Source organism: Bison bison, unplaced genomic scaffold (assembly GCF_000754665.1).
Source record: "Bison bison bison isolate TAMUID 2011002044 unplaced genomic scaffold, Bison_UMD1.0 scf7180017864282, whole genome shotgun sequence".
Taxonomy (NCBI): Eukaryota; Metazoa; Chordata; class Mammalia; order Artiodactyla; family Bovidae; genus Bison; species Bison bison.
The window spans coordinates 553,739-579,594 of NW_011494854.1; the positions used below are offsets into that span (position 1 = coordinate 553,739).

A 25,856-nucleotide genomic window follows, 5' to 3' on the forward strand; every position below is an offset into this window, starting at 1 on the left:
ACAGCAATCACCAGACTTGGACCAGAGGACGAGCTGAGCTCTAGCCCTGCCACACACCACTTACCCTTGAACAAGCCACTCTGTCCTTGCTGGTTCAGTTACTTTATTCATAAGACAGTGCTGTAATACTGGTGCTATTGTTCTCAGTGAGCGGCCTAATAAGAGTAACCACTGGAATTTACATAACACTTTGAAGTTTACACAATACTGCAAAATATAATGTATGATTTGTCTCTGTTCTTAATGAAAAATATTTTCTTCACTTGCCACCATAAAGGATTTATTGTTTGCCTTACAAAGTACTCAAAGGGGAGCCCTCGATTCTGGACTTACTATTTGTGACCTAAAGACATACACCGCTGTCTCTAAAACTGCCAGTATTAAATTAAGTCTAAATTTTCCATAAATCTTCTCAAGTTAAAGAAGATCCGAAATAGAGGCAACATAATCTCTTTCAAAAGAAAACGTGTAAGTTGGAAATTACAACAGAATTATACCAGAACTGCTAGGAAACAGAGACATAAAGACAAATAGCAGAGCCTCCTCTCAAAGCAAAGTAACATACAAGGGAAGAAAGCATTGGAGAAGTTTTTTCTTTTGTTTTATTGTACTGTGTGATGATAGGCTGCAGCATGGACCTGGCATACATACCAGGATTTCTTCCATCAAGAGCACAGTTTGTACAGTACAGTAAACACAAGCAATGTGCTCATAACCAGTCTGTCAGCTCCCACTCCAAGCATGGTGCCATACTGGAAAGTGTACGCTTCTCATACAGTCTACCAAAGGAAAGAACTTAGGGACAGTCCAGAGAACTAAAATCATATCAAAATGATCAAATAATAAAGGAGTTGCCTCAGGAGAATAGACTAAAACTTAAATTTTTAGGTGAAGACATAATAACCAAGAAGTTTATGATCAAGATTTCTAAAGTGTAAAATCTATCCACTGATTATTAGAATACGAAATAACTCCTTAAAGTTTAAAATGCAGTATACCAGAAGGAATGCCAGGAGAAAAGATATAAAAACTCAAGGAAGCTCTGGAAAACTGTATGAAATGGTAGACTTATAAGGGCTTTGAGAGAAAATGGGTATGTCTGAGGCTAAAGACAGAGTTAGATGAACCAGAGGAAGGACACAACAGAATAATTAGTATATTCTCGTATTCTAAAAATTCTATATAAGTCTCAAGAGAGGCAGATTACTCTTTACTCATTTGTAAGAAGTAAATTATGCACTATGATTTCACTTTCTTATTTTGCTTATGGTAATAATTAAATATTCATTAAATATAGAACACTGTGATTTGTATGCTTTACCTTGTGGTGATCAGTTACAAACTGATACATTCTTCCATTACAGAAAGCCTTTCCAAAGGTAATCTGGAAAACACTGAGTCCACAGGAACAGAAAAACTCTTATTGGCCAAAGACATTTGACCTAGAAGCTCACCATCGTAATGTAATAAAAGTTAAAATTGATCAAACAGGGTTTTGTGCTCATTGACTTTGTGTAACTCTATGTTAAAGTTTATTTAAAAAAGAAAGAAAGAAAACAAGCCGAAAAAAATAAAGTTAAAAGTTTCTTCAAGACATACAGAAACTTCATGTGCTAAGGCAGGACACACTCAGAATGTCTTGCTAAAAATAGACTCCTATCAGAACATCACCTCTAATCCACAAAAGAATCTGCCAAGAGATTTCAATAACAAGAGGCATATTGTAGGCATTTTTATCCATCAACGAATTGATTAAAATGCCAAAGGGACAAAGGCGAAACTAAATACAGGGCAAAGGCTTTAAGGAACTCACGGCAGTTTTTCTCATCGGTTCCATCTAAGCAGTCTGTGGAATGGTCGCATCTGAACTCCCCTGGGATACATTCGCCATTCTCGCATGTAAACTGATGGCTGGAGCATGTTATTCCAGCTGTGAAAGGAAAAATGTATGACTTTATAATTACTGAAGAACACAGATCAATTAACAAATGTGACAACATTAACAAATATGAACGAGGAAATTTAAAAGTAAAGGCAAGGAACCCATACACTGAACGTAAAATTCATAGGGTCACCAGGTAGAGCACCTGGTTACCCAAAGGAAGACATCTTACAATGTGAAAGCAAGGCTGTTAGGACAAGCATACTATCAAAATACCCGAAACACTCAAGTTTGTGAGTGTAGACAATTATATTAGCAACATGTGTTGAGAATACAACATAGCTTGAAAACCTACACAGCAAAAAGGATGGATGAAATAAGAATTTTGCAAGTATAGGTATTAATCAAGGTCCCCCTTGCAAGGAGATCAAACCAGTCAATCCTAAAGGAAATCAACCCTGAATATTTACTGGAAGGACTGATACTGAAGCTAAGGCTCCAGGACTTTGGCACCTGATGCAAAGAGCCGAGTCATTGGAAAAGGCCCAGAGACATACTGGGGGAAAATTGAAAGGGGAAAAATTGAAGGCAGGAGGACAAAGGGGCAACAGAGGATGAGGTGTTTCAATAGAATCATTGATTCAATGGACATGAGTTAGAGAAAATTCAAGGAGATAGTGAAAGATATGGAAGACTTATTTTATAAGCTTTCTACACTGAATATGTGTCAGTTTTATAAACAGACATTTAAGCTGGCTTAAATGGTAGGTGATTATGGTAGGTGAAGGCAGAACATCAGTAGTTTATCAAATTTGTCTCTGGATAAATCAGACAAAATCGAATGAATGGTTGTTTCATGTGAATTCTACTCTGTGAGTTTAACACAGGAAATATGATGGGACTTTTTAATTATCCACATAAAAAATAGAAGCATTTGGGGGAAATATGATCTGATGAAAACACAATACAAAATGTAAAATGTAAGAGTTACCTTATGAAATCCATACCCGTTTAAAATAGCATCGCTTACAAATTATAGAATATCCCCAAGCAGTGGCCCTTGGCAGTTCCCATCCCCTCTATGCAGTATTAGCAACAGGTCATCCACCACACACCGCATCACAATCTACAGCTCAGCTTTCTTCCTGCTCTGTGCCAGCAGCAAGGGGAAATGGAACCAAATGGCATATGGAGCCAAAAGATAAATAACCAGTCATTCATTCAGTCAGTGTCCATTTATCAAGAACTTACTACCTGTGACACAGAATAGCAAGCCTTAGGGATAGAAGCTGAATAAAGCCTAGTCATTGCTCTTGGGAGCTTCACAATCAAGCATGGAGGTCATCCTTTTCCTCTAGGACCTTTGAGAGGCCAGTCAGAGAATATCAGAGCCCAGACAGATTTCCTAGAAACAAGGATTTCTTCCTGCTCCCCAGTATCCTTGCTACGTTTCCTTCCTCCTTTCGGTACTTCTGAAGCAGGCCCCCACTCCCATTTCGCTAATCTACCTTAAATCCTGATTCATAGCTGGACCTGCTTTAGATATGCCACGCTCCCATTTGGCCTTGATCAGCTCCTGTCTGTACCTTCCTCAAGACTGCAATCTGTCACCACCACACCACCACCTTTCACAGTTCTACATATTTCACTGGCTTCTTCTTAATCACTTTGTCCCAAGGACCACCATTTCTTTGTTGCTGGATGGCAGACCACATGACCAGCACTGACAAGCCCCAACAGATTGTTTAATACAGTCTACGTTTAACTTTACACCAAAGTCAAACTCATGAGTGCTGAGAATTTCCATTACTTTCCTCAAAAGAAAGCATCTAGTGGCCCAACTGAGAAGAGTTCATACTCCGTGCTGGCCTCAAAATTCCTGGACTAAATTCAATTTTTTTAAATAAAAATATACCCAGAACCCACTGAAGCCCATAGCATCTCCATTTCTAGTCACCTAACAACTAAACAAGTTCTCACATGAAGTACTCGTCAAAACATCTGTTTCTTCTTTGATCTTTGTGGGCAATGACTATGAGAAAATGCAACAGGATCGTGGCTATCTCAAAACCAACACAGAGTGATGACAGATGTCCACTGATTTGTGGGATGTGCATCTAATGAAACAGAATGTGGAAAAGCTCAAAGATGAACGCTACACAGTTATCAGAGCTGGATACTTCCAGAGGACACCTGAGGTCAAGAGCTAGAGGTGGTCCAGCCTTGTATCTTCTCTCCATCTCAATCCATCAAGATGTTAATGCTTTCTCTTCTAGATATCGAAATGTGAATTATGGGAATGTAAAATTCAGGACTTCTACAGCTTTCATGCAATCATGAAAAGCCAACAGACTAAAAAGACAGCAGAGGAGAACAGTGGAAGAAAATTGGATGATGTTATTAATTCAAGGAACGGAGATTTTCCATTATCTTCCAGTCAATCCTGGAACAATGCTACATTTATACTTGCTGTGTGGATAATAAATTCCCTTTTTGTTTAAATTTTTTGAGTTACATTTTTCATTCTTTGCAGCCAAAACATCCAACTGCCAGATAAATGAAGACCCTCACATATAGACACCAAAAAGTGTTTTGTTTCACTCTTAAGTGTAACATAACCTAAATTAAATGCTGGGAGTCTAAATCACAGGGATGTATTGATAAACCTTTAGCACATTCACACTTTCAGTATCATCTAACCCCTGGGTGAGATGGCTGGCACAGGTTTCCTTGTCCTTCAAGGCCCAACTTTTCTTTCACTTACAAAGAATCATTTCATTGTGTTTGTATTTGTAAAGGTTAGAATTTAAGGTGTCCAAAGGGCCATAGCAAGACTCCTCTACAAGCACTTACGGCAATGCCGACGTTCATCTGCACCATCATTGCAGTCATCTTCCCCATCACACACCCAGCTCTCAGGGATGCAGAGCTGTTCATTCGGACACAGGAACTGGTTGGAATGGCAACTACTGGTGGCTAAAATAAACCAGAAAAGAACTCATTGTGTCAAACATCCACCCTATTATACCAACAAGCAATACTCCTTTTAAAGGAAGTATGTCAACTACTGCTCAATATATTTGATAGCAAATATAAAAAAACCTTAGAGCCTGTGGACCTTAGCCAGTGTTCACTGTCAAATAATCTCAATGGTATCACAACAAAATGATGATCCAAAGAGATACAAAATTCCAGAGAATAAAACAAATAGCATATACACATACAAAAACACACATACAAGGTTATGACCAAAACAATATTAAATTTAAATTTTAATTACATTTTTAATTTTAATAAAATCAACCATTAGTTTATAATTATTACATTACTTGAAGTGTTTTGTAATAACTAATAGTAAAGCATGAGGATAAACTGTAAAATCCATGAGATTTGGAAAATAAGACTCCAAATCAAATCATTTTATTATTTCCACAATTTATTTGCTTTAAAATCTTGAGCAGGTTCTCTGAATCTCAATGTATGCATCATAAAATGGGGTCTATACTTTTCTCACATTGCTGTAAAAAATAAGAAGAGTAACATATGTGAAGTGTTAGCTGCTCAGTCATGTCTGACTTTCTGCCACCCCATGGACTGTAGCTTTCCAGGCTCCTCTGTTCATAGACTTCTCCAGGCAAGAAATCTGAAGTGGGTTGCCATTCCCTTCTTCAGGGGATCTTCCTGACCCAGGGATCAAACCCAGGTATTCTGAACTGGAGGCAGATTCTTCACCTTCTGATCCACTGCAGAAGCCCCAACATACGTGAAAGCGCCACGCAAATTAGTTGCAATCACTGTTGTCATTGGTATGTTGCTATTATCATTGCTATGGGACACTGACAAATCTGTTGGTGTAACTGTTATTCCTTTATATCAGGATATACTCTTCTTACCTTTCTGCTCCTAGTGTTTAACCTAAAATGAACTCAGTAAGCCCAGGAGGCAAATGGATAACACATGATCATGTCTCTACAAACAGAACTACTACCTTACTCAAAGTGTGGTTTCCAGACTAGCAACATCAGCATCTCCTGGGAGCTTCCAGAATGCCGAATCTCAGACCCCACCTCGAGCATGTGGAATTAAAACCTACACGTCAACAAGCTCCCAAGGTGACCCATTACTGCATGAAAATTTGAGAAGTACCTCATGGCACCTATGCCCCACGCTTCTCCCATTCTCAAAGTGCACTGTCATCCAAACAAAATACCAAAGTGTGTTCTGTTGTGCCAGAGGACGGCAAACAACTCGAATTTTCACCTGCCTTCTGGGTTTTTGGATTATAATCATCGCCTATTCACCTATCGAAATGGATGAAACTGCAATAGTGTGATAGATCTCCTATGGCAAGGTGGGAGAAAATGGATGTAAGGGTTGGGATTAGTAGACCAAGCAGGAAGCCTTCAGTAGGTAACTTAGCTTCTCTATGCCTCAGTTTCCTCATCTGAAAGCTACTTCAGAATACTATGGACAGAAATAAATGAAGAAATACGTGGAAAATGATTTTCATAATTACTTGTAAGTTAAAAAGTTAAATTTGGTGTCTATATCATGTTTTTAACTATATTTTTTAAAAATATAAACTGCACTAGCCACTTCTGTGACCTCTTTACAGTAATTCACACAAGTTCCTCTGCATCCTGCTACATCTACTACATCCTGTTTATGAAAACAGACTCCCTGAATTACAAATCACAGCAGTACAGACATTATTTTTTTGTTCTTGTTCGTGCACAAAATTTGCAGATTGAATAATATGAAATAATCGCTTATACGCTTCAGAAAACAGCTAAGAAAGTTGGTTCCCTACCAAGGTGTTTGGATAAGACACAAACTGATGTGAACTGAACCTCTTCCTCAAAGAGGTCTGAATTCTTAATGCCACTTTAACGCTGAAGATTGGAGCTCAGTACAAACTATTAAAGTTACAACTCTTTGTCTTTGTTACAGCTGAAATAATCCTGTCACTCATAACAGCGCTGAGCCCCGCCCCTCTTCACTTACGGCAGTCAATTTCATCCGCGCCATTTGGGCAGTCTCGGGTCCCATCACACCGCCAAGACGCAGTAATACACAGCCCAGGTTGGCACAGAAACTCATTACTGCGACATCCTGTAATCCCACAAGCAAGAGAAAGCCAGTTTAAAAAGTTATCCACACAGGTATTTCAAAGAAATACAAATTTTTGATGAAATAAAAAGTATCCCACTAATTAGTAATCAAAGGATGTAAATTACTTATATATACAATTAGGAAAACATTTTTATGATTATATTCTGTTTTGGGGTTTGCAGGAAGGTCATTTTCACACACAGCTAGCTAGAAGGTACCTTGATGTAAGGAATCTGGAAAGCAATTTGACAACAGTTATCCTGCTTTTTAAAAGCACTTATTCTTTAATTTAATTTAAATTTAATACTTCTTTAATTTAATTTAATACTTTTACTTCTACACTTTAACAAGCTTCTGGGTCTTTTATTATCCCTTAAGGAACGAGGCAGAGAATTTAAAATTTTATGTGTGGAGATTTTCATCTTAGTATTATTTATGATAAATGAAATTGCAAGCCTCCTAAATGTCCAGTGTGAAAATGATTATAAACTTTCTTGTATCTATATCTATATATCATATTAGGAACTCATTAAAATAGTTATGAAGACTGAAATGATTTGGAGAAATATTTATAATATAATGTAACAAAGACAAGGGAACAAAATTTTACCAAAACAAAAGTATATATAATAGAAAAAAAGCACAGAAAAGACCAGAATGCTAAGGGTAACTATCGCTGATTAATAACGTCATGATTAACTTTTTCATATGTGTGATAGTGCTTTTTTTTTTTTCAGTTTCACACCCTACAGTTCTTTTAAGTCCCTTTTTATTACTAAATCATGTACAGCAATTTATGGTTCCTTGTTCTTAGATATAGACCAACATCTTGGCTTTTTGTTTGTAACTTATTTGTAAGATGTCAGGTACAACTCTTCTCCGGCAATAAACAAAAGCCAAAAAACAAAAAAATCTCTGCAGCCAATCTTGAGTACACAAACTTGGCATCAAAGTTGCCACATTTCCAAGTGGCAGTGATACCCCTAGTGATACCAGAAAGAGAATATAACTTAAAGAAATTCATTAAATTCAACCAGTATATCCTGCAGTTTTCCTACTTCTCCCTGGGGGACTAATCTGGCAGTTGGAGGTCCTCAGTTTTCCCAAATACCTGACCAGTGGCCTCCCCATACATTATGTGCTGTACCATTATCATGTTTTTTTTTTAAGAGAGCAGTCAACATCAGCCCAACTTGGAGAAGACTCAAAATTATTCTTTCACAAGCCCATGGTGGTAGAAGAATAATTTGGGGGGTTGGAAGAATAATTATACTTTCCCCAGCTATTTAAGCAATCATGCTAAATTATCCATTTCAATGTTTGACTAACTAACCTGAAATTAAGTAAATATACAGATCAATTACCTACTCCCAAAATAAATAAGCAACGTGCTATCCTGTCTTGTGTAAAGGCAGGCATATCAACAGCATGACATAAACATAGTTAAGTGATCTATTCGTAGGGGATATAGGCTACTTTGTTCATGGAATGTTCAAATCTGATTGTCTGGTAGTGACATCCTGATTTATAATGTATGCTGCAAATGGTCAGAAACTTTCCTTGACTAAATGGTGGTACCGAGTGGTACAGGAATACGTACACCCAAATACCTTCTATAGACTAATGCATGATGGTGGTTGGTGGTGCAGGTCTGGGGTTGGTGGTGCAGGTCTCTTATCAACTACCTTTAAAACACAACAACCTCCCTTGCAAAAATGCCCCTAAGGAATGTACAAATTCACTCTGGAATCCCAGAACTTCTCATTGGATTTTGTTCTACAAAGCAATATTTCCATGAGAGATTAGAGGCTTTGGAGGTTTAGCTATTAACACAACATATATTAAATCACTTTTATCAATTAGGTCTATTGTTAGTAATCCAACATAATACATTCGTAAATTCAGTACATTTGTTTCCCTTAGTATCTAATAATTTCTGGTTGAAAAAGTGTAGCTGTCTAAAGGTCAGTCGACTTACAAAGAGTTTCCTATTGCTAGAAAAATCATACACTTAGAAACTGAGCATACTGAAGCAGATTCTCAGCACTGTGTTTTAAACACACACACACACACATATATATATATACATATAGTTATTTCTTAACCAACCTTTTTTCTTTTTTCACTTAAGCAACTTTTATTACAAGTCAAATGTTGAGGTTGTTCTTTGTTTTTGCTAAAATATGAAGTTAAGCATATCATGAAAAGAATACAAAATACATACACAAGATTAATTTTTTAAGCACTTAAAAGGCAATTATTCAGTATCACACATTAAAAATTTTTTTAATTGATAGGGGAAGTTTTGCAATTAAGTTGCAAAACTTTCTAGTTCATATTTTTCACATTTGACCTCCCAAATACTCAATCATCTAAATATATGAAGCCCAAATCACTCAACTTATCAATAGATCCATGATAATTCATCAAATTCATCTTTTCAATGTCAGCTTCCATGTCTAAGTCCCAAATGACTATTATTTGGAAACACCTCTCAAGAAAAGCAAATGGGTACTCTATCATTGCTGGGTGGTAACTTATCAACCAAATGCTCCACTATTGTTAGAAAACTGTCATCCATTCTATTAATATTACAAAGGGAATATGTACTGTGATAAACATAATGGGAAAGAATATGAATGTGTATATATGAAATATATATGAAAAGAATATGAAAAGAATGTGTGTATATATATATATATATGTATAACTGAATCACTTTGCTATACAGTAGAAATTAACACATTACAAATCAAATATACTTTAATAAAAAAAATTTTTTTTAAGCAATACAGGGAAATTTTAAAAGTTTCAAGAAAAATTACAGTGGGCATAGGAATAACCTGTTTTTTAACCTTACAGAGCTCCAAGCTGGAGAAAAACAGGAGTAATCCTTTCTTCATAAATAGCCATAGAGTTTCCGGGTTTAAGTGTTGGGCTAAGAATGTGTTAAGATAAGATACTAGAGTAACAGATAATGCCTCAAGGAGGAAAGAAGTTTGTTTTTCCCGAAAGGGCACAGCACAGAATTGAGAGCACCACTTCTGTATCCTTCACAGCCTCTAAGCACAGTGCTAGGCACATGAGACAGTAAACACATATTTACCAGGAAATGAAGATTTCTCTTTGTAAAATTCAGTCTGTTGGGATCATTACAGACAAGAGATTCATAAAACCATCAAGGCAAACAATGTCTTTTAATTGAAACTTACTATCTTAAATCTATAGAAAGAAAAATGAAACCTGGTTTAATCTGAAATAGGAGGACTATCTAAAAGTTTTAAAAGAAAGAGAAAAATATTACCATATTAATGTTTTATTCATTTGCTCTTTCCCTATAACAGTTTCTTTTTCCTCTCGTGAATTTTCTTCTTAGAAGAAAAGGGCAAGTTGTAGTCAATGGAACATTGTCCAAAGTTAACAGAGTAAGGTAATTTCTATGGCAAATCCTATTTTCCTACTCAATCCTCTAACACATGCTGTTCTATTCAGACACTTGGGGTCTACCTGAGGAGGTACATGTGCTCTTTTTATTCATTTCGATATTTGGCAAAACTAACACAATATTGTAAAGTTAAAAAAAAAAAAAAAAAATGTAACACTATGTGGCATTTTAATAATCCTACCTTCACTGAACTCAAATACACTCCTCAATTCACCCATAATTTTTACTTTATTTTTTTGGTACTTAATTTTACTCCCTTGGTGCAGACAAACATATTTGTGATGTTTATAAACTGGTGATGGTTTACTACAATTTCCACACCTTATCCATAGCAACAAGGCCTGTCCCCTTTGGAAGATTTAAAATCACTTGCTAATTTCCAAACTTAACACTGCAGCCGTGACACCCAAGGGTAACAAATTGTCTGGTGACCTTGCCCTTCTTATTGTCAGCTAGTGCAATAGCCAACTCAAGACAGGCACAGCAAACCAACCTATTAACACTGCTCTTCCTGTGCAGCATTTTAGCTGCCTGGTTTTCAGAACAGGTCGCCAAATAAGTGGCCAGAATTATTTTTTTTTAATCCAGTTTACAAACAAATTGAGTTGACTGCTTCCCCAAATTGTTTCAGAGCCCTGATGTTTTGATAGAGGGAAACAATATTGGTATTAAGAGGATATTTCAAGGGACTTCCCTGGTGGTCCAGTGGTTAAGACTTCACCTTCCATTGCAGGGGGGTGTGGGTTTGATTCCTGATCAGGGAGTTAAGATTCCACATGCCTCACGACCAAAAAACCAGAACATAAAATTGAAGTAATATTGTAACAAATTCAATAAAGTCTTTTTAAAAATAAAAAACAAAGCAAAAAGTATATTTCAAAAATTCAAGGGCTTTGAGGGAAAACCACAAAGCCAGTTGATGAGTGATCATGTACACACGTTATTTAAATGCAGTTACTTTTTTTAAAAAAAGACCAAAAGAATATGATGTCAGATTCAAAAAAGCCACACAAAAAATTATACCCACTGTGTGCAAGACTTTGTTTAAGGTTTGTGAAAGAAACAAAGAATGATAAGCTATGATCTTTCTTATACAGAGTTTATAAATTTATTGGGAACAAAAGTTATTTATGCATTACAACAATAGCTGCTATTTGTTAAGTACCTACTATGTGTCAGATGATATAAAAATCTTTATACACATCCATTAGATTCTTTTAGAAATAGATGAAGTGAGAGTTCTATTCCCTTAGTAGGAGAACTTGCACCTCAGAGACATGAGTCAAATTCCCACACATGCAGTATTAAGTGCCAGCAGTATTTGAAGTGTTTCCCATAGATGATCTCACTTATCCTCACAACTATGAGATAATACGGCTATAATACTATGAGACAGTATTAATAGCCCCATTTCATAGATGAGAAAACTGAGGCTTGACCAAATCTCATAACTGGTAGATGGAGAAGCAGGGATTCACACAGCAGGTAGTACGACCCCAAAGCTGTGCCATATGACAGCAGATGATTTGGTTCCAAATAAGCACCAGAGACAGTAAGAACTAATTGGTCTCATGGAGGAAAAAAATGAGCACCATAAGATGGTGTGATGAGAGAAGGCTTCTTGAAGGAGAAAAGACTGCACTGGGCCTGTGTGAAAGACCAGGACTTGGGTGGATGACGGAGAGACCAGGCTTTGTGTAGGGTCCAAGCAACTTGAAGGAGGCCCAGCCTGGATGAAGTCTAATGAGCAGGCCTCCAAAGCCCAAGCACGGGAACCTCTTCAAACATGGGGGACAACGATGCTGGGTGATGGAGAAGAAAGGGCCTTGAATGTCAAGAACAGAGTGACATGGTCAAATGGGTTGAGAGTGAGAAAACTAAGAAATCTTTACTGCCAGTAACTCTATCGGGCTTCCCTGCTGGCTCAGACTGTAAAGAATCTGCCTGCCAAGCAGGAGACCTGGGTTTGATCCCTGGGTCAGGCAGATCCCCTGGAGAAGGGAATGGCAACCCACTCCAGTATTCTTGCCTGGAGAATTCCATGGACAAAGGAGCCTGGTGGGCTACAGTCCATGGGGTCACAAAGAGTAGGACACAACTGAACACTTTCACTTTCACTTCAGTAACTATTAAAACTAAAAGGCTCTCTGGGTGGATGCAAATCTGAATGAAGATACAGATTTGGCCATGAGAAGGCCTTGGGCTCTTCAGAACCTTGCCCAGAGCAAGAGCGTGGTGAGCAAGGCAGTGGGTGGTTCACTCAGAGACTCCGGGAGGCATGGTGCTCACCCTGCAGCCCTTCCAGTTGCCCCACAACTGATCCAATGCCTGGCAGATAGATGGCCAACAGTTTCCACAGGCACCACCCAAGGCCTCCTAGTGTTCTGTCTTTTCCAAGCTGAATGGATGTGTCTGAGCATCCAGCACGTGGAATTCAGCCAGTCCTTGCGAGATAGCAGGTTGCAAAGACTGCTGAAAGATTTAGTCATTTTTAAAGTGTCTTTTCAATGATCAAAAGGCAGCAGAATAACATGATATACTATCAGAGAAGCCTCTCAATTCTGGGAAGTGGGAAGTTACATTTCCACCTTCTCTAACTGAGCTATCCCTCCCCCATTTTGCTTAAACACTAGCTACCAGCCATTCTCCTCTACCCTCATCTCTTCCACACCACTTATTTTTCCTTAAGCACCTCTTAGCCCTACAATCAGACTGTCCATCAGCACGGCACTGCATTATAAATAAAATCACACTTCCCAGGGACTCTTGACAGGAAAGCAATGGGCATGTAGGGTGGGAAAATTATTCAACTGCGCTGGGCAAAGAGCAAATGTCTAGTGTCCCTGGCCCCTGACAAGTGGAATGCCAAGCGTGCCCATCCCCTGTGATATGACATACATGTCCAAACACCCTTGAGAATGGTGGTACCACCCCCGGTTGAGAACAACTTAGAACATCTAAGCGGCTTGGACATTCAGAGCTCAAAATGTCTTACCCCACATGAAAGAGATCATCTAAGAAAACCCCTAGAATAAGTTCTTCCCTCCTAAAGATCATAAAATTTCTTAAATGGCAATCATACTCCCTCCCACCCATCAATAAGAGGGCCTGGGGTTGAGCAATATCATGCCCCAGCTACTAGTGCCAGCACCTTGAAATGAACTTCCATGGGAGTGTGATAAAGAATCCCAGTTCCAGGAAAGCCTGTGTCACCCTGGAGTGCTCTATCAGGAGTCCACAGGCTTACCCATTCAAGGCTGAGGGGAGTCACAGGTAAAAAACAAAACAAAAACAAGCCAAAACCCGAAGTCCTCAGGCAATTGTTCTTCACTAATGGAAAGGATCACTGCTGTGAAAAACAAAGTCAGAAACACACCTGCTTCTGGTGCAACCTTTTCCCATCTGTGTAATTATTAGAATAAAAAATATATGTATACTTTTCTCAAACACCCTCTCCTCACCCTGCCACACTTATAAATAAAGAAAGATATAAATTGACAATCACCTGAGTGCCTAAAACATTCAAAAGAAGCTATTTTGACCAAGAACACTCAGCAATGAAAACTTCCTGCCAGCCAATACCAAACACCGAAATTGTGTTTGTTTTAGTCTTCCCTGTATTTTCTCATATAATCCATGCTGTTTTCTTTAGCAGCTGAGTCACTGAGGTTCCTACAGAGGGACGCATACTCCACCTGGGAGAAAACTTAAGCCCAAGAACTTTGTCCCCACTCCCCACCAAGGAACTAACTGGTTATCTGATAGCCAAGAGCTACATGTATAGGATGCTGAAAGAACACTATCCAAACCAAAGAAGATAGTCTCCCTGCTCTGGTTAATAAGAACCCAGTGAATCCAACTCCATAAGGAAAGAGTCCAGCACCCTTCAACACAATGTCTTAACATGACTTGTACAAAAACTAAAAATCACCCCCATTTAAGAGCTGATTTCCAACCCCAGCTGCCCAAAGTATTCCTACATGGCTTACTGATTAGCAATATACATTATTGGGAAAATAGTTCAATGGAATCAAACTAAAAAGGAAAATCACACACTTATGAGAAATAAGGGACTACACAGATCCAGGCAAACCACTTTCCTGCTTAAGGCTTGTATAGGGTGTGACAGACCCACTTTCAATCAGAATGCAGAGTTTATAAATAGCACCAAACCAGGGTTTCTCTCATTAATTAGTCCCAAGTGTTGAATCATAAGTCAAATCAATACACGTGTGCTAAAAATACAGGCAGCATTGCTGTTTTGGTCATCTTAAGTAAATTAGATCACAGGTTATCAAATGATCGATGGCTTGATACCGGAAATTATGACAATAGCAGGAAAAGAAGAAATTGACTCCCAGTTGATGGACTTGGTGATTCTCTACAGTCAGAGGGCAAATCATTTCTAACTACAAAACAGGTCTTCTGGACTGAATCATACAAATACTTTCTTGTTCTGATCTTATTTTTTTTTTCAAATTTTTATTGTTAACTTATTTAAATATAACTGACCGACAATACTGTTTCAGGTGTTCAATATAGTGAATCAATATTTTTATAGCTTATACTCCACTTAAAGTTATTAGAGGACTTCCCTGACGGTACCATGGATAAGAATCCACCTGCCAGTGTTGGGGACCCAGGTTTGATCCCAGATCCAGGAAGATCCAACATGCCATGAAGCAACTAAGCCCGTGCGCCGCAGCAAGCCCGTGCGCCGCAGCAAGCCCGTGCGCCGCAGCAAGCCCGTGCGCCGCAGCAAGCCCGTGCGCCACAACTACTGAAGCCCTCATGCCCGAGAGCCCATGCTCCACAAGAGAAGCCACCGCAACGAGAAGCCCGAGCACCACAGGGAAGAATGGGCCCTGCTCTCTGCAACTAGAGAAAGCCCGCACGCAGCAACAAAAACCCAGCTCAACCAATAAATAAATAAAGTTATTACAAAATATGGGAATCCTTAGTAGCTCAGACGGTAAAGCGTCTGCCTACAATGCCGGGAGACCTGGGTTCGATCCCTGGGTCAGGAAGATCCCCTGGAGAAGAAATAAATGGCAACCCACTCCAGTACTCTTGCCCGGAGAATCCCATAGACTGAGGAGCCTGGCAGGCTACAGTCGGTGGGGTCGCAAAGAGTTGGACACGACTGAGCGACTTCATTTCACTTTATTACAAAATAATGGCTATATTCTTTTGTGCTGTACACTTTTTCCTTGTTTTTATTTAACAAACCCTTTGCTGTACTTAGTCCCTTACTCTATGCTATTTAGTTCTTGACCATTCACAATAGTTATACCAATATGCTCTCAAGACATGAAAAGGAATAAAAGAGGCAGAAAGATAAAATAGAGGAAGAAAGAGAAAAGGGAAAGAAAAAGGAAGAGAGGGGGAGGAAAGGAGAGATACCAAAGTCAACCAATATCAGTGTCCAAACGCTAAGTGTAATGAGACCTAGCATTGTACCCTAACCTCAGTGGTACAAAATGGTAACTCATTCTTCTTTAACAGTGGCCCAAATCCAGGCTGGACTGGTTTGTAACTGCTAAGTGGGTTTATAGGTCACAAATTTCATGCTAGGAACTCTAAGCTCTCACTTGAAATCTGTACATTTTCAGAAAGTGGAGATTAGGTATAGTTGTATATATATTATGTATAATATATATAATTGTATATATATGCATGAAATTTAGTCTGAAGCAACCAATGCTTACACATCAATAAGCAAGTCTAATGACAACTCTGGCCAGAAATATTGATCATTGTGGGGCTTATTATAGTGTTTACAGAAACACTGACCTTTTTTCCCTTCTAGTCACCTTATATCTCAGAAAGCATTTTATAAGAAGCTCAAAATTCTCCCACCATGACCTGATATATATATGAAAAATAAAGAACAGAAAAAGTAAATGAGAGTAAGAGACCAAAAGAAGAGTGAGAGCAAGGTGATAGGAATTTATTATGATTCTACCAAGAACAGCACGTTATTCTAAAGTGTGAGCTCCTAAAAGCAGGAATAAATACCTCTGTAATCCCAGAGCCTAGCACAGAACCTCCTAGTAACCAAATCAATAAACAAACGATATGAGACGCATTAGAATATGTGGGTGAAGCTGATTTCCAAAAGATTGATAAAGCCTTGAGATCATGATGATTTGTGTACTTTTATAATGGATCCTGCCATTTTTTCTTCCAATCTAACTACCAATGGAACAATTATCTTCCATATTGACTCTTTTGAGGGTCCAAAAGCCTCTTTAGAAGCCAACCTCAAACCCCTGGGAGCCTCTTTATATGTCTGGGTCATTCTCTACTAATTCAGTAAACGATGGAACTCCCCCCTTTCCCTGGCCTCGACCCACATTATACAAACTGTTTATATACAGCATTACTCTGGAGTACTCTGTACCCTACCCCCCACAAAAAAATAGGGGAAACAAGGAAGCTGCAAGAGAAGATCTGATTCCACAAATCAAAATGTGTAATTGTTGTAGCACATGGATCTCTGCTCAATGTTATAGTACACGCTGGATCACAGGGAAGTTTGAGGGGTGATGGATGCATGTTTACGAATGGCTGAGTCCCCTGCTGCTCACCTGAAACTATCACAACATTGTTAATCGGTTATTCCTCAATACAAAAAGTTTTTTAAAAATTTGTAATTTTTATTATAAGCGATTTGCTAACATATGCATGATGTTAGTTTGCCTATAGAGTCAAAGGTAAAGGTGTATTTGGTAACTTGGGAAACCATAAAATAGGATCTATTACATTTGCAAAGACTTTCATGGTAGAATGATATAAAATTTCCTGTGTCTCCTCTACTACAGTGATTTTAGCAGACTGAACAAAAAGAACTTCAGGACATGCCTCACCAGCAGGTTATCTGTTAAACCAGGAGTCCTTTGGCCCTGGTTTGTTATGCCTGGGCTTAAATAGCATTTATGGGTCTTCAAATCACTTCCAGGCTCTATAAATGTCATCACCTCATGTTATAATGTGAAACTCAATAGCTTGTTGACACAGAATCAACAATATTATATTATCACCCACTAATACCCATGTGTAATGAAATAGTATTTGGGTTTCTGACTAAATACAGTGAGTTTATAATTCCCCAATATTAAGAGCAGCTTAAATAAAATTATGTTTATCTGCAGTGATGGTCAAAAGCAGGAAGAAAAAGGTAACATATATTTCCTAAGATTTCACCTAATCTGTATTTAAGTATCAATATATAATGACCGTAAGAACCTATTTTCATAATAAAGTGTTAACCATGCAATAAAATAGAACTTAGAATTTTAATGATGGAAAAAAATAATGGTTTCAGTAATAAACTATACTAGGAAGTACATACAACAAAATCTCTGACACAAAAAATTAAAACTATTGCTTACTGGAATTTTGCCTGTATTACACTTCTTAAAAAACTACAAGAAAATAAACTGGTATTAGGAATTTTGGTCAAGAATGGAGTTTTCAATTATCATTTTAATTCTGAAAATTAGACATCTAGAATTATACAGTGCTGACTTAGACAATAAATGAATAAGTTGAGATTCCAAATACAGGTATTATTTAAAGATGATTTTAATTAAATTCAGTGAGAAAGTCAGATTTTTCAATTAGGGCTAAAATAAGAAGATAGTGATGGAGAAAACACTAGACTAAGATCCAAGACACGTGGGTAGCGCAGACTACTGTTCCCATATCATTCAAAAAGTTCCATGAAGGCTGGAATTCTGTTTTATTCACTATTAAATTTTCAATCAGTAAGGATTTCTTGCCTAACTGACTTAGGTTGGTGAACATGGACTTAAACTCTGATATGCAGTTCCCTGGGTTTCCCAGGTGGCTCAGTGCTAAAGAATCTTCCTGCTGAAGCAGGAGACACAGATTTGATCACCTGGTCAGGAAGATCCCCTGGAGAAGGAAATGTCAACCCACTCCAGTGTTCTTGCCTAGAGGATTCCATGGACAGAGAAGCCTGGCAGGCTACAGTCCATGGGATTGAAAAGAGTCGGACACAATTGACTAACACTTTCACACTTTTTTCATGCTATTACCTGCAAAATTTCTGACCTGCAAAACCAAGTTCTGATGAGGATTAAAGAGGTCCCTGTAAACCATAAGCACAAAGCCTGAAGGACAGCAGTCCCTCTGTGAACGGTGGCTCCCTCCTGGGCATACCCACTTCTCATCCATCTCAAATATTCTAACAGCCTACAAAGTAAAATATTCAGGAACCAGTGCCTTCACCAGATAAGACCTGTCTGTTCCCCTAACTAATTGAGAGAAAACTCCCAGAGCCTGAGCCCCCTTGCTTGTGAGAAGCTCAGCATTTAGAGCAAGGTGGTTGGTTGCCTGCCCATGTACAAAGTAGCCACTGGCCCAGTCTGAGATCAAGGACAAGACTGAAAATCCAGATTTATCCTAGGAAACATAGGTCAAGCTGGGGCCAAAACCAAGCTTGCCACTGGTTTTCTATTTTATTCTCAATGCATTTTCCTACAATAAACATTCTTATTCTTCATCTATTTCAAATCACTCAATCTCAGGTGAGCCTCTGGAGATTTTATGCAAACTCTCCTAAGTGTATAATTTCAACACACACAAAAAAATTTGATGATAAATATAGAGGCTTTCCCAGAGTGGATTTTAAATCATTATATTAACTTGGACACAGCAACTTTTTTATGGTCATAAAAGTATTCCCCTTGACCTCAGCACTTCCCTCAACATATGGCATAGAACTGAGGACATAAAAGAAATTCAGGATTTTAATCAACTGAAGCTAAGCTAAACTTTCATTATGAACTTTCATTGAGAAAGTTCATAAATTCTCCAGGGCCTAGGTTCAAAAACATGAAATTCCAAATTCTTCCTTAGAATGCTTAAGATATTCGGTATCTGAATTCTCTAAATGTTCACTAATGCAATATAAAAATGCTACAAATGTACATATTCTTTGACTAAAATCATATGTGATTTATGATGTGCAATATATCCAAAGGAAAACTTTATCATCTTCAGTTATTACTTTCTCTCTGGTCCAACCCTTCCGAAAGGAGGAATAAAGTACCCCATCGTTGCCATGACCCCAGCCCCAGGCTTTCCTGGTAATAAACACAATTCTCATCACCCTCCGAAGTAGTCTCCACTTCATACAGCAAGTGCTCCAAACTCAATTCAATCCAACAGCATGTGTTGAGGCTCTGGCAGAACATCTATTTCCTGTACGCTCGAGGAAACAGAGTAACAACTGTCAGGACACAACAGTAAAGACAGAAAGTCCAGGACAATTTGGCTGTCCTCAGTCAAGCCCATACAACCAGCCCATCTCCTGCCAGGACTAAGTGAGGCCAGTTCTTCCCTGAATAAGAGTATGTTCACTGTTTGTTAAGAGCACTCAACACTTCACTAAGTTTGGTAGGTAAAGTTACAAAGAGGGAAAAGCAACTTAAGCCTAAAAGTTTCCTCTGATAGTCCAGGAATGAGGCGATTAGGGCCTTATCTAGTTAAAGAGTCCCACCTCTGCTTCATTTCCCCCACCCAAGTCTAAAAATCCTTTCCTTCTCTTCCCTTTAGATCCCCATGACGTGGCCAAAGTGTTCCGAGCCTCAAAATCTGCACCTAAGTGAACTTACTCACAGCAAAGTTTGAGTTTTAAAGCTTTCTGTGGATGCTGGTACTTTCAGCAGAAAACAGGAAGCCCTCAAAGAAGTGAAATTTCTAACTGTGGCATTGTAGGCTTCCCTGGTAGCTCAGACAGTAAAGAATCTGCCTTCTTTACTGGAGACCCAGGACCCATTCCTGGGTCAGGAAGATCCCCTGGAGAAGGAAATGGCAACCCACTCCAGTATTCTTGCCTGGGAAATCCCATGGACAGAGGAGCCTAGTGGGCTGCAGTTCATGGGATCCCAAAGAGTCGGACACGATTGAGCGACTAACAATTTCACTTTCAATGCCCAAATACCTTCTTCACCAGAATGATGGCACAGATTTTAGGATCTTAACAGGACTCCAAATGTGGTACATGGTCAGCTATCTTTGCTGATACTGGAAATGTCATCAGCACAGAGATAGCATTTTTCCATAAAAGCACAGGCCATCAAAAATACAGTCCAAAGGTTTCCCAGGAGAACTGGTAACATCTCTGAATCACTGAAATGTGTTTTAGATTAATCTGGGATTTAGAAAAAGGCCCTAAGAAAATATTTCAAAATGAATGATGCCAAAACCCAAGAGAATCAAGTAATGAATATGATTTACTGAAATACTGTAATTTTGGTTCTTTTGTAAACCAAAACCCCTTGCTCTACTGTTTGTAACTCAAAGATTTCCTTCTATTGGAAATGTAAGATTTACCAACTCCACCCAATGTGTACGTGTATATCTGTGTACACATGCATGTACACACACATACACACACACACATATGGAAGCCCAGTGTTTCAAAGCTTGCTGTAAAGGAATGGAGCTGATACACTTGCCTGAAGGTATACTTTCCACTACCACTGTAGGAATGCATCTCACGTAGAGGCGTCTACTTTTCCCTTCTTCCATTCAACCCAGCGTGTCTAAAAGCCAACAGCTTTTCGACAGAAGTTTAAAAGACAAAGTCTGAATAACCAGATGGCTGTGTGCCTGCTATATTACTCTAAAATGGGGGCAGGAGGAGTGGGGTGAGGAAAGGGAGAGAAGAGGGAAGATTAGAAACCCAATGACTTTCCAGAGAGAAACCCCTGACGTCTACGCCTGGGTTCAAAACTCTAGCTCCATCTCTTACTAACACTATGGTACGTGAGCATGTTACTTAATTTCTATGCCTGTTTCCTCATCTAAAAATGAGAATAAGAGCTCATACTCTTAAGGTTAAAACGAAGATAGGATAAGAAGTATGGGCCTGGGACTTTCCCGGCAGTCCAGTGGTTAAGAATCTGCCTAGCAATGGAGGGGACGCAGGGTTGGAGTCCTGGTTGGAGAGCAAAGACCCCACATGCCCCAAGGTAACTAAACCCGCATGCCACAATGAGGCAACTAAGAACCTGACACAACAAATAAATAAAAATTTTTTAAAGTATGGGCCTGGCACATAAGGACATGGTCAGCAAAAGTTAGCCATGGTTACTATTTTTAAGCAGGTGTCTTCTGACCCTTTAAACTCTATATATGGTCTCCCTTTGAATTTGTCAGTGTTTTTTTGTTTGCTCCATACATATTTGCTTATACTCTAGCCTTTCTGTGTTCATAATCTGCATCCCAGTTTTAAATTACCCTAATTAGAATCATAGTTTATACCCTCCAAAAAGCTGATAATACAGAAATTTCATATCATATTATTAAATTATCAAACTCACATCTCTTGTGTCTCCTACATTGGCAGGTGGATTCTTTACTACTGTGCCACCTGGGAAGCCTTTTAAAAATTACACTCTCTCCTTAACTAAGTATTTATTATATCCGAGGTTCACAAAAGAACGTATGTATATTCAAAATAAAACTGAATTAGAACAACAGAACTTAATTTACAAAGATAGGCAAGTTTTCAGATTCACATCTATGCACTTTCAAAAATAAATCTGTTTAGTAAGATAAATTAACTCTTCTAGTTTATTTCTCTGCTTGACAATGTCTCTGTTTTCATGGAGCAACTATATCCCAATTTTTTTAAAAGACATTTCAGCAATTACATTTCTGGTGTTTAAAACATTTAATAATAATTTAAAAGAATTCATGTTTAACTAATAACATTAACCAGTCGCCTAAGCACAGATATCTTAGTCCAAAGTAGTTGATAATGACAAGTTAAACAATATGCAGTTATTAAGCCCTGACATTAGTATTTCCAGTCTAAGAATTCTCATTTCAGCCTGCACGTGGAAATTGTTTCTGACTCTCAATGACATTTTGAAAAAGATCAAACGTAAAGGAAACGAGCCCTGAGCTTTTCAAAACGTAAACTGCAATGCAGTAGCACCATTACAGCAACCACTGAGAAAAGGGGATTCTGAATAAGAACTATTTCTAACTTCAAAATCAGACTCACAGATGCATATATATAGTATACATTTCAATAAGGTCAAAGGTTAAAAGAGACCGTAAAGACTCCAGAGAGAAACCCCTGAAGTCTACACCTGGGTTCAAAACTCCAGCCTTCTTTTGGTGCATCCTGTGTGCCTACAACTCCCTTCTTACCCCTTAGAATCATTAGAAATAGGCTTTAGGGACTTCCTTGGGAAATCTCTCCAGGGGATTTCCCTGGTGGTCCAGTGGTTAGGACACCACACTTCCACTGCAGGGGTAACAGGTTCCAACCCTGGTCAGAGAACTAAGATCCCACATGCCATGAAGCATAACCAAAAAAAAAAAAAAGCCATTATTAAGCCCTATGGTGGTTCATATGATGGTCCATATGATGGTCCTTTGAATATTTGAAGAGAGAACTAACCATTGTTCCTCTGATTCTTTTCTTCTCCAAAAGAAACATCAAGTTTTTCTATCATTTCTCCCAAAACATGCTTCCAGTTCTCTCATCCTCCTTGCATCTATCCTCCAAATCCAGCTCAAATATCTTAACAAAAATGTGGTCCTGACCATCTATGGCCAGGACCACAATAGCCTACCACAATGCTCATTCCTCTTCCTCCTTCAGACACAGAATCCCAGTTTTATTCAGGTGAATGGTGTACTCAGCCAAAAGGCTATATTTCCCAGACTTCAGCTAAGTGTGGTCACTGGAGCAAGTTTTAATCAATGAGATGAAATGCAAGCAATAGGGTTGTGCAGGACTTCTGGGAAGTCTCTTTTAAAGAGAGAGCATGCCCTTCTTTTTCCTCCTCCATTTCCACACCTAATATAGAGCAGAGGTAGCCATGGCTACAGACACTATTTTGGACAATGAGGTGACCTTAGGGATGGGAGCCACCAGCAAAGGCTGGTGGAGCAGGAAGATAGGTACGTAGGTCCCTGATGATAGCACGGAAGTACCAAGTCAGCCTCCTACTGCTGGTTATGTAAGGGAGAAACAAAGCCAAACACAATCCTCTCTGCAACAGCAGTCTGCAGTAGAGCATGCCTGTCACCTACCCCAGAGGACAGAGTTGCTTTACTACAACTCAGAGAAGTTTCCACTAAAAGATTTCTTGAGTTTCCTGCTTACACATGGCTCTGTGCCAGACAGAGGATACTGGAGGAGGCAAGCATAACTCTTAGCATCAGTGGTCCTATGCTAGAGAAAGAGATAAAATGCATAAATAATTTTAATTCATGGTGTGATGGTAAGTGTTGTGAGAGAGGCTCAGATAACATTCACTGGAGACCAAGAAAGGCCCTGTGGAGGAAGATGCATTTAAGCTTCAATATGTGGGTCTGAGGGAAGGGTGTGCCTGGCAGAAGGAACAAACTGGAACTGGCACAGAGGCAGAAAGGCATAGGGCATGACCAAGGAAAAAACACATTCTTCATCCTCTGTCACTGACACATGCCTTCAAATTACCAAGAGTGTACTTGAAGCAGGTTTCCTTTGATGTAAAGAGAAAAAAAAAAAACAAATTTGTAAGATCCTGGCACCCTCTAAAGCCACTGAGTGCTCCCATGCTGTCAATTCAACTCACCAGGCATTTATGGAGCACTAACAGACCATTGTCTATTTTCACAGAATAAAAAACTATTAAAAGAGGGGGGAAAAAAATCACTATTTATGATCCTTACACTGTCTGCTTAAAAGCCGAGGGTTCATCTTTGAACACACTCCTCCCTCTGAAAAGCTTTCTCCTTGACCAGAGGGCACATCTGAGCTCTACTTAGACCCATGCATCCATCACTCTTGTTCTCAGAGTTACAAAGACATCACCAGTCAACTCTGCAGAGGACCAGATTTACAGGAGGTAGGTACAAGACACACAAAATGGAAACACTGAGCCCACTGAGAAGTTTGAAATACTATGTAACATGACATTTTGGGTCTGTGATTTCAAGCCCTAGAGGGGAAAGCCCAAATAAATGTTCTTGGGGGTAGAAAGGCAAGGTACAATGCCTGTCTTCTAATGCTTCCTTGACTTTCCTCTCCTTATAAAAAAAAAATTTTTTTTAATATTTTCCCCCCCAACAAGTTCTATGAATAGAGAATGTGACAAGTGGTTCCTTTATTTCAGAAGACACAGCATGGTGGCTGCTCTGCTGCATTGACCTAAGCAGGAGCTGGTCAACTATGAATGATTTAGCACCAGGTTCCCTGTGGGGCCAAAGGTTTACTGAATGCTTACCAAGTGCCGGACCCTGCACGCTCACAATGTCCTTTAAATATTCTCAGGACCCTGTGGAGTAGAAATCACTTAGTCCAGGAAACTGAAGCTCAGAGACGTCAAGCAGCCTAGAGGTACATCTCTGGAACTTAACACCAGGCCGTGTTCCAGCACCAGACAGGGTTCAGCCACAGCTGAACTGTGTCCAGAGGAGACCCTTTAGATTGAGGATCCTTGGATGGGTGGAGAAGGGGGCAGGGAGTGGGACCAGAGAGCTTCCATAATAGTGAAAAGAGCCCAGCATTTTGCTCAGGGGCCAGAAATGCAAATCTATATCACTGGCTTCAGCTCATCCCCACAATTTAGGCTGCCTTCAAGGAAACTGTAGGAATTTTCTCCTTATAAAATCTGATTGATGTTAGCACTGAATTTTTGCAAATTCATAAATATATTCTCACTTCTCATATGTAATTCAAGATGCCAAATATTCCTTCTAGAAGGAATCCTAAATAACCCTCTATCACCTGTCCTACAAATGCAAATCCCCTGAGTGTTCAATGCCGTTCAGAAACTGCAATGGTATGGGAGACAGTTTGGTTATGTTCCAGCTCATTGTTTGGAGACCAAGACATAATCATGTAAGTAAGGAAGAGAATTTTCAACTATAAAGCTTCTAAAAATAAGAACATTTTAGTTGTATATTTGTATGGCACTTTAAACCTGCCGTCGAGCTTTACTGACTAATGCGATCACTACATCCCAACATTTTGGTAAGTTCCTTCTCAATAGAATATCTAAATATCCACTCAAATTTATTTCTAGCTAAAAACCAAATTGTTATATCCCTCATTCGTTTTTCACTTAGAAAAAAGAAAGAAAATAAAACATTAAAGACTTCATAGTTAAAAGCTTATCCTAAAGTGAGTTTCATCATTATTTGCTACCCACATTCTCCCTTAATGTTGCTACGTATATGCTGGTTAAGTTTCATTTCCCTAAATCTTTTCAAGTGTCCTTTCACCTGACTTTTACTTAAAGCCATACATTAAAAGTTACTCTGGTGCGTTCCTCTCAAACTATAACCAGCCAGTTCTCCTTTGTAAGGTTGGCAGGAAGAGAATGAGATGAAGAGAAAATTCTCTAATTTGTCATCAATAAAATAAATCAGGAAATA

The 25,856-nt window shown here is 38.8% G+C and overlaps 1 protein-coding gene across 1 annotated transcript in view; it reads right to left on the minus strand.

The window, feature by feature from the left end:
- Positions 1-25,856, minus strand: part of LRP2 (low density lipoprotein receptor-related protein 2) — a 175,961-nt gene that overhangs the window by 135,671 nt on the left and 14,434 nt on the right. The window contains exons 3-5 of the mRNA XM_010849414.1: positions 6,887-7,051; positions 4,736-4,858; positions 1,814-1,930 (exon numbers count right to left, since the gene is read on the minus strand). Coding sequence (XP_010847716.1) covers positions 1,814-1,930; positions 4,736-4,858; positions 6,887-7,051 — 405 coding nt within the window. The remainder of the gene's footprint in view (positions 1-1,813; positions 1,931-4,735; positions 4,859-6,886; positions 7,052-25,856) is intronic.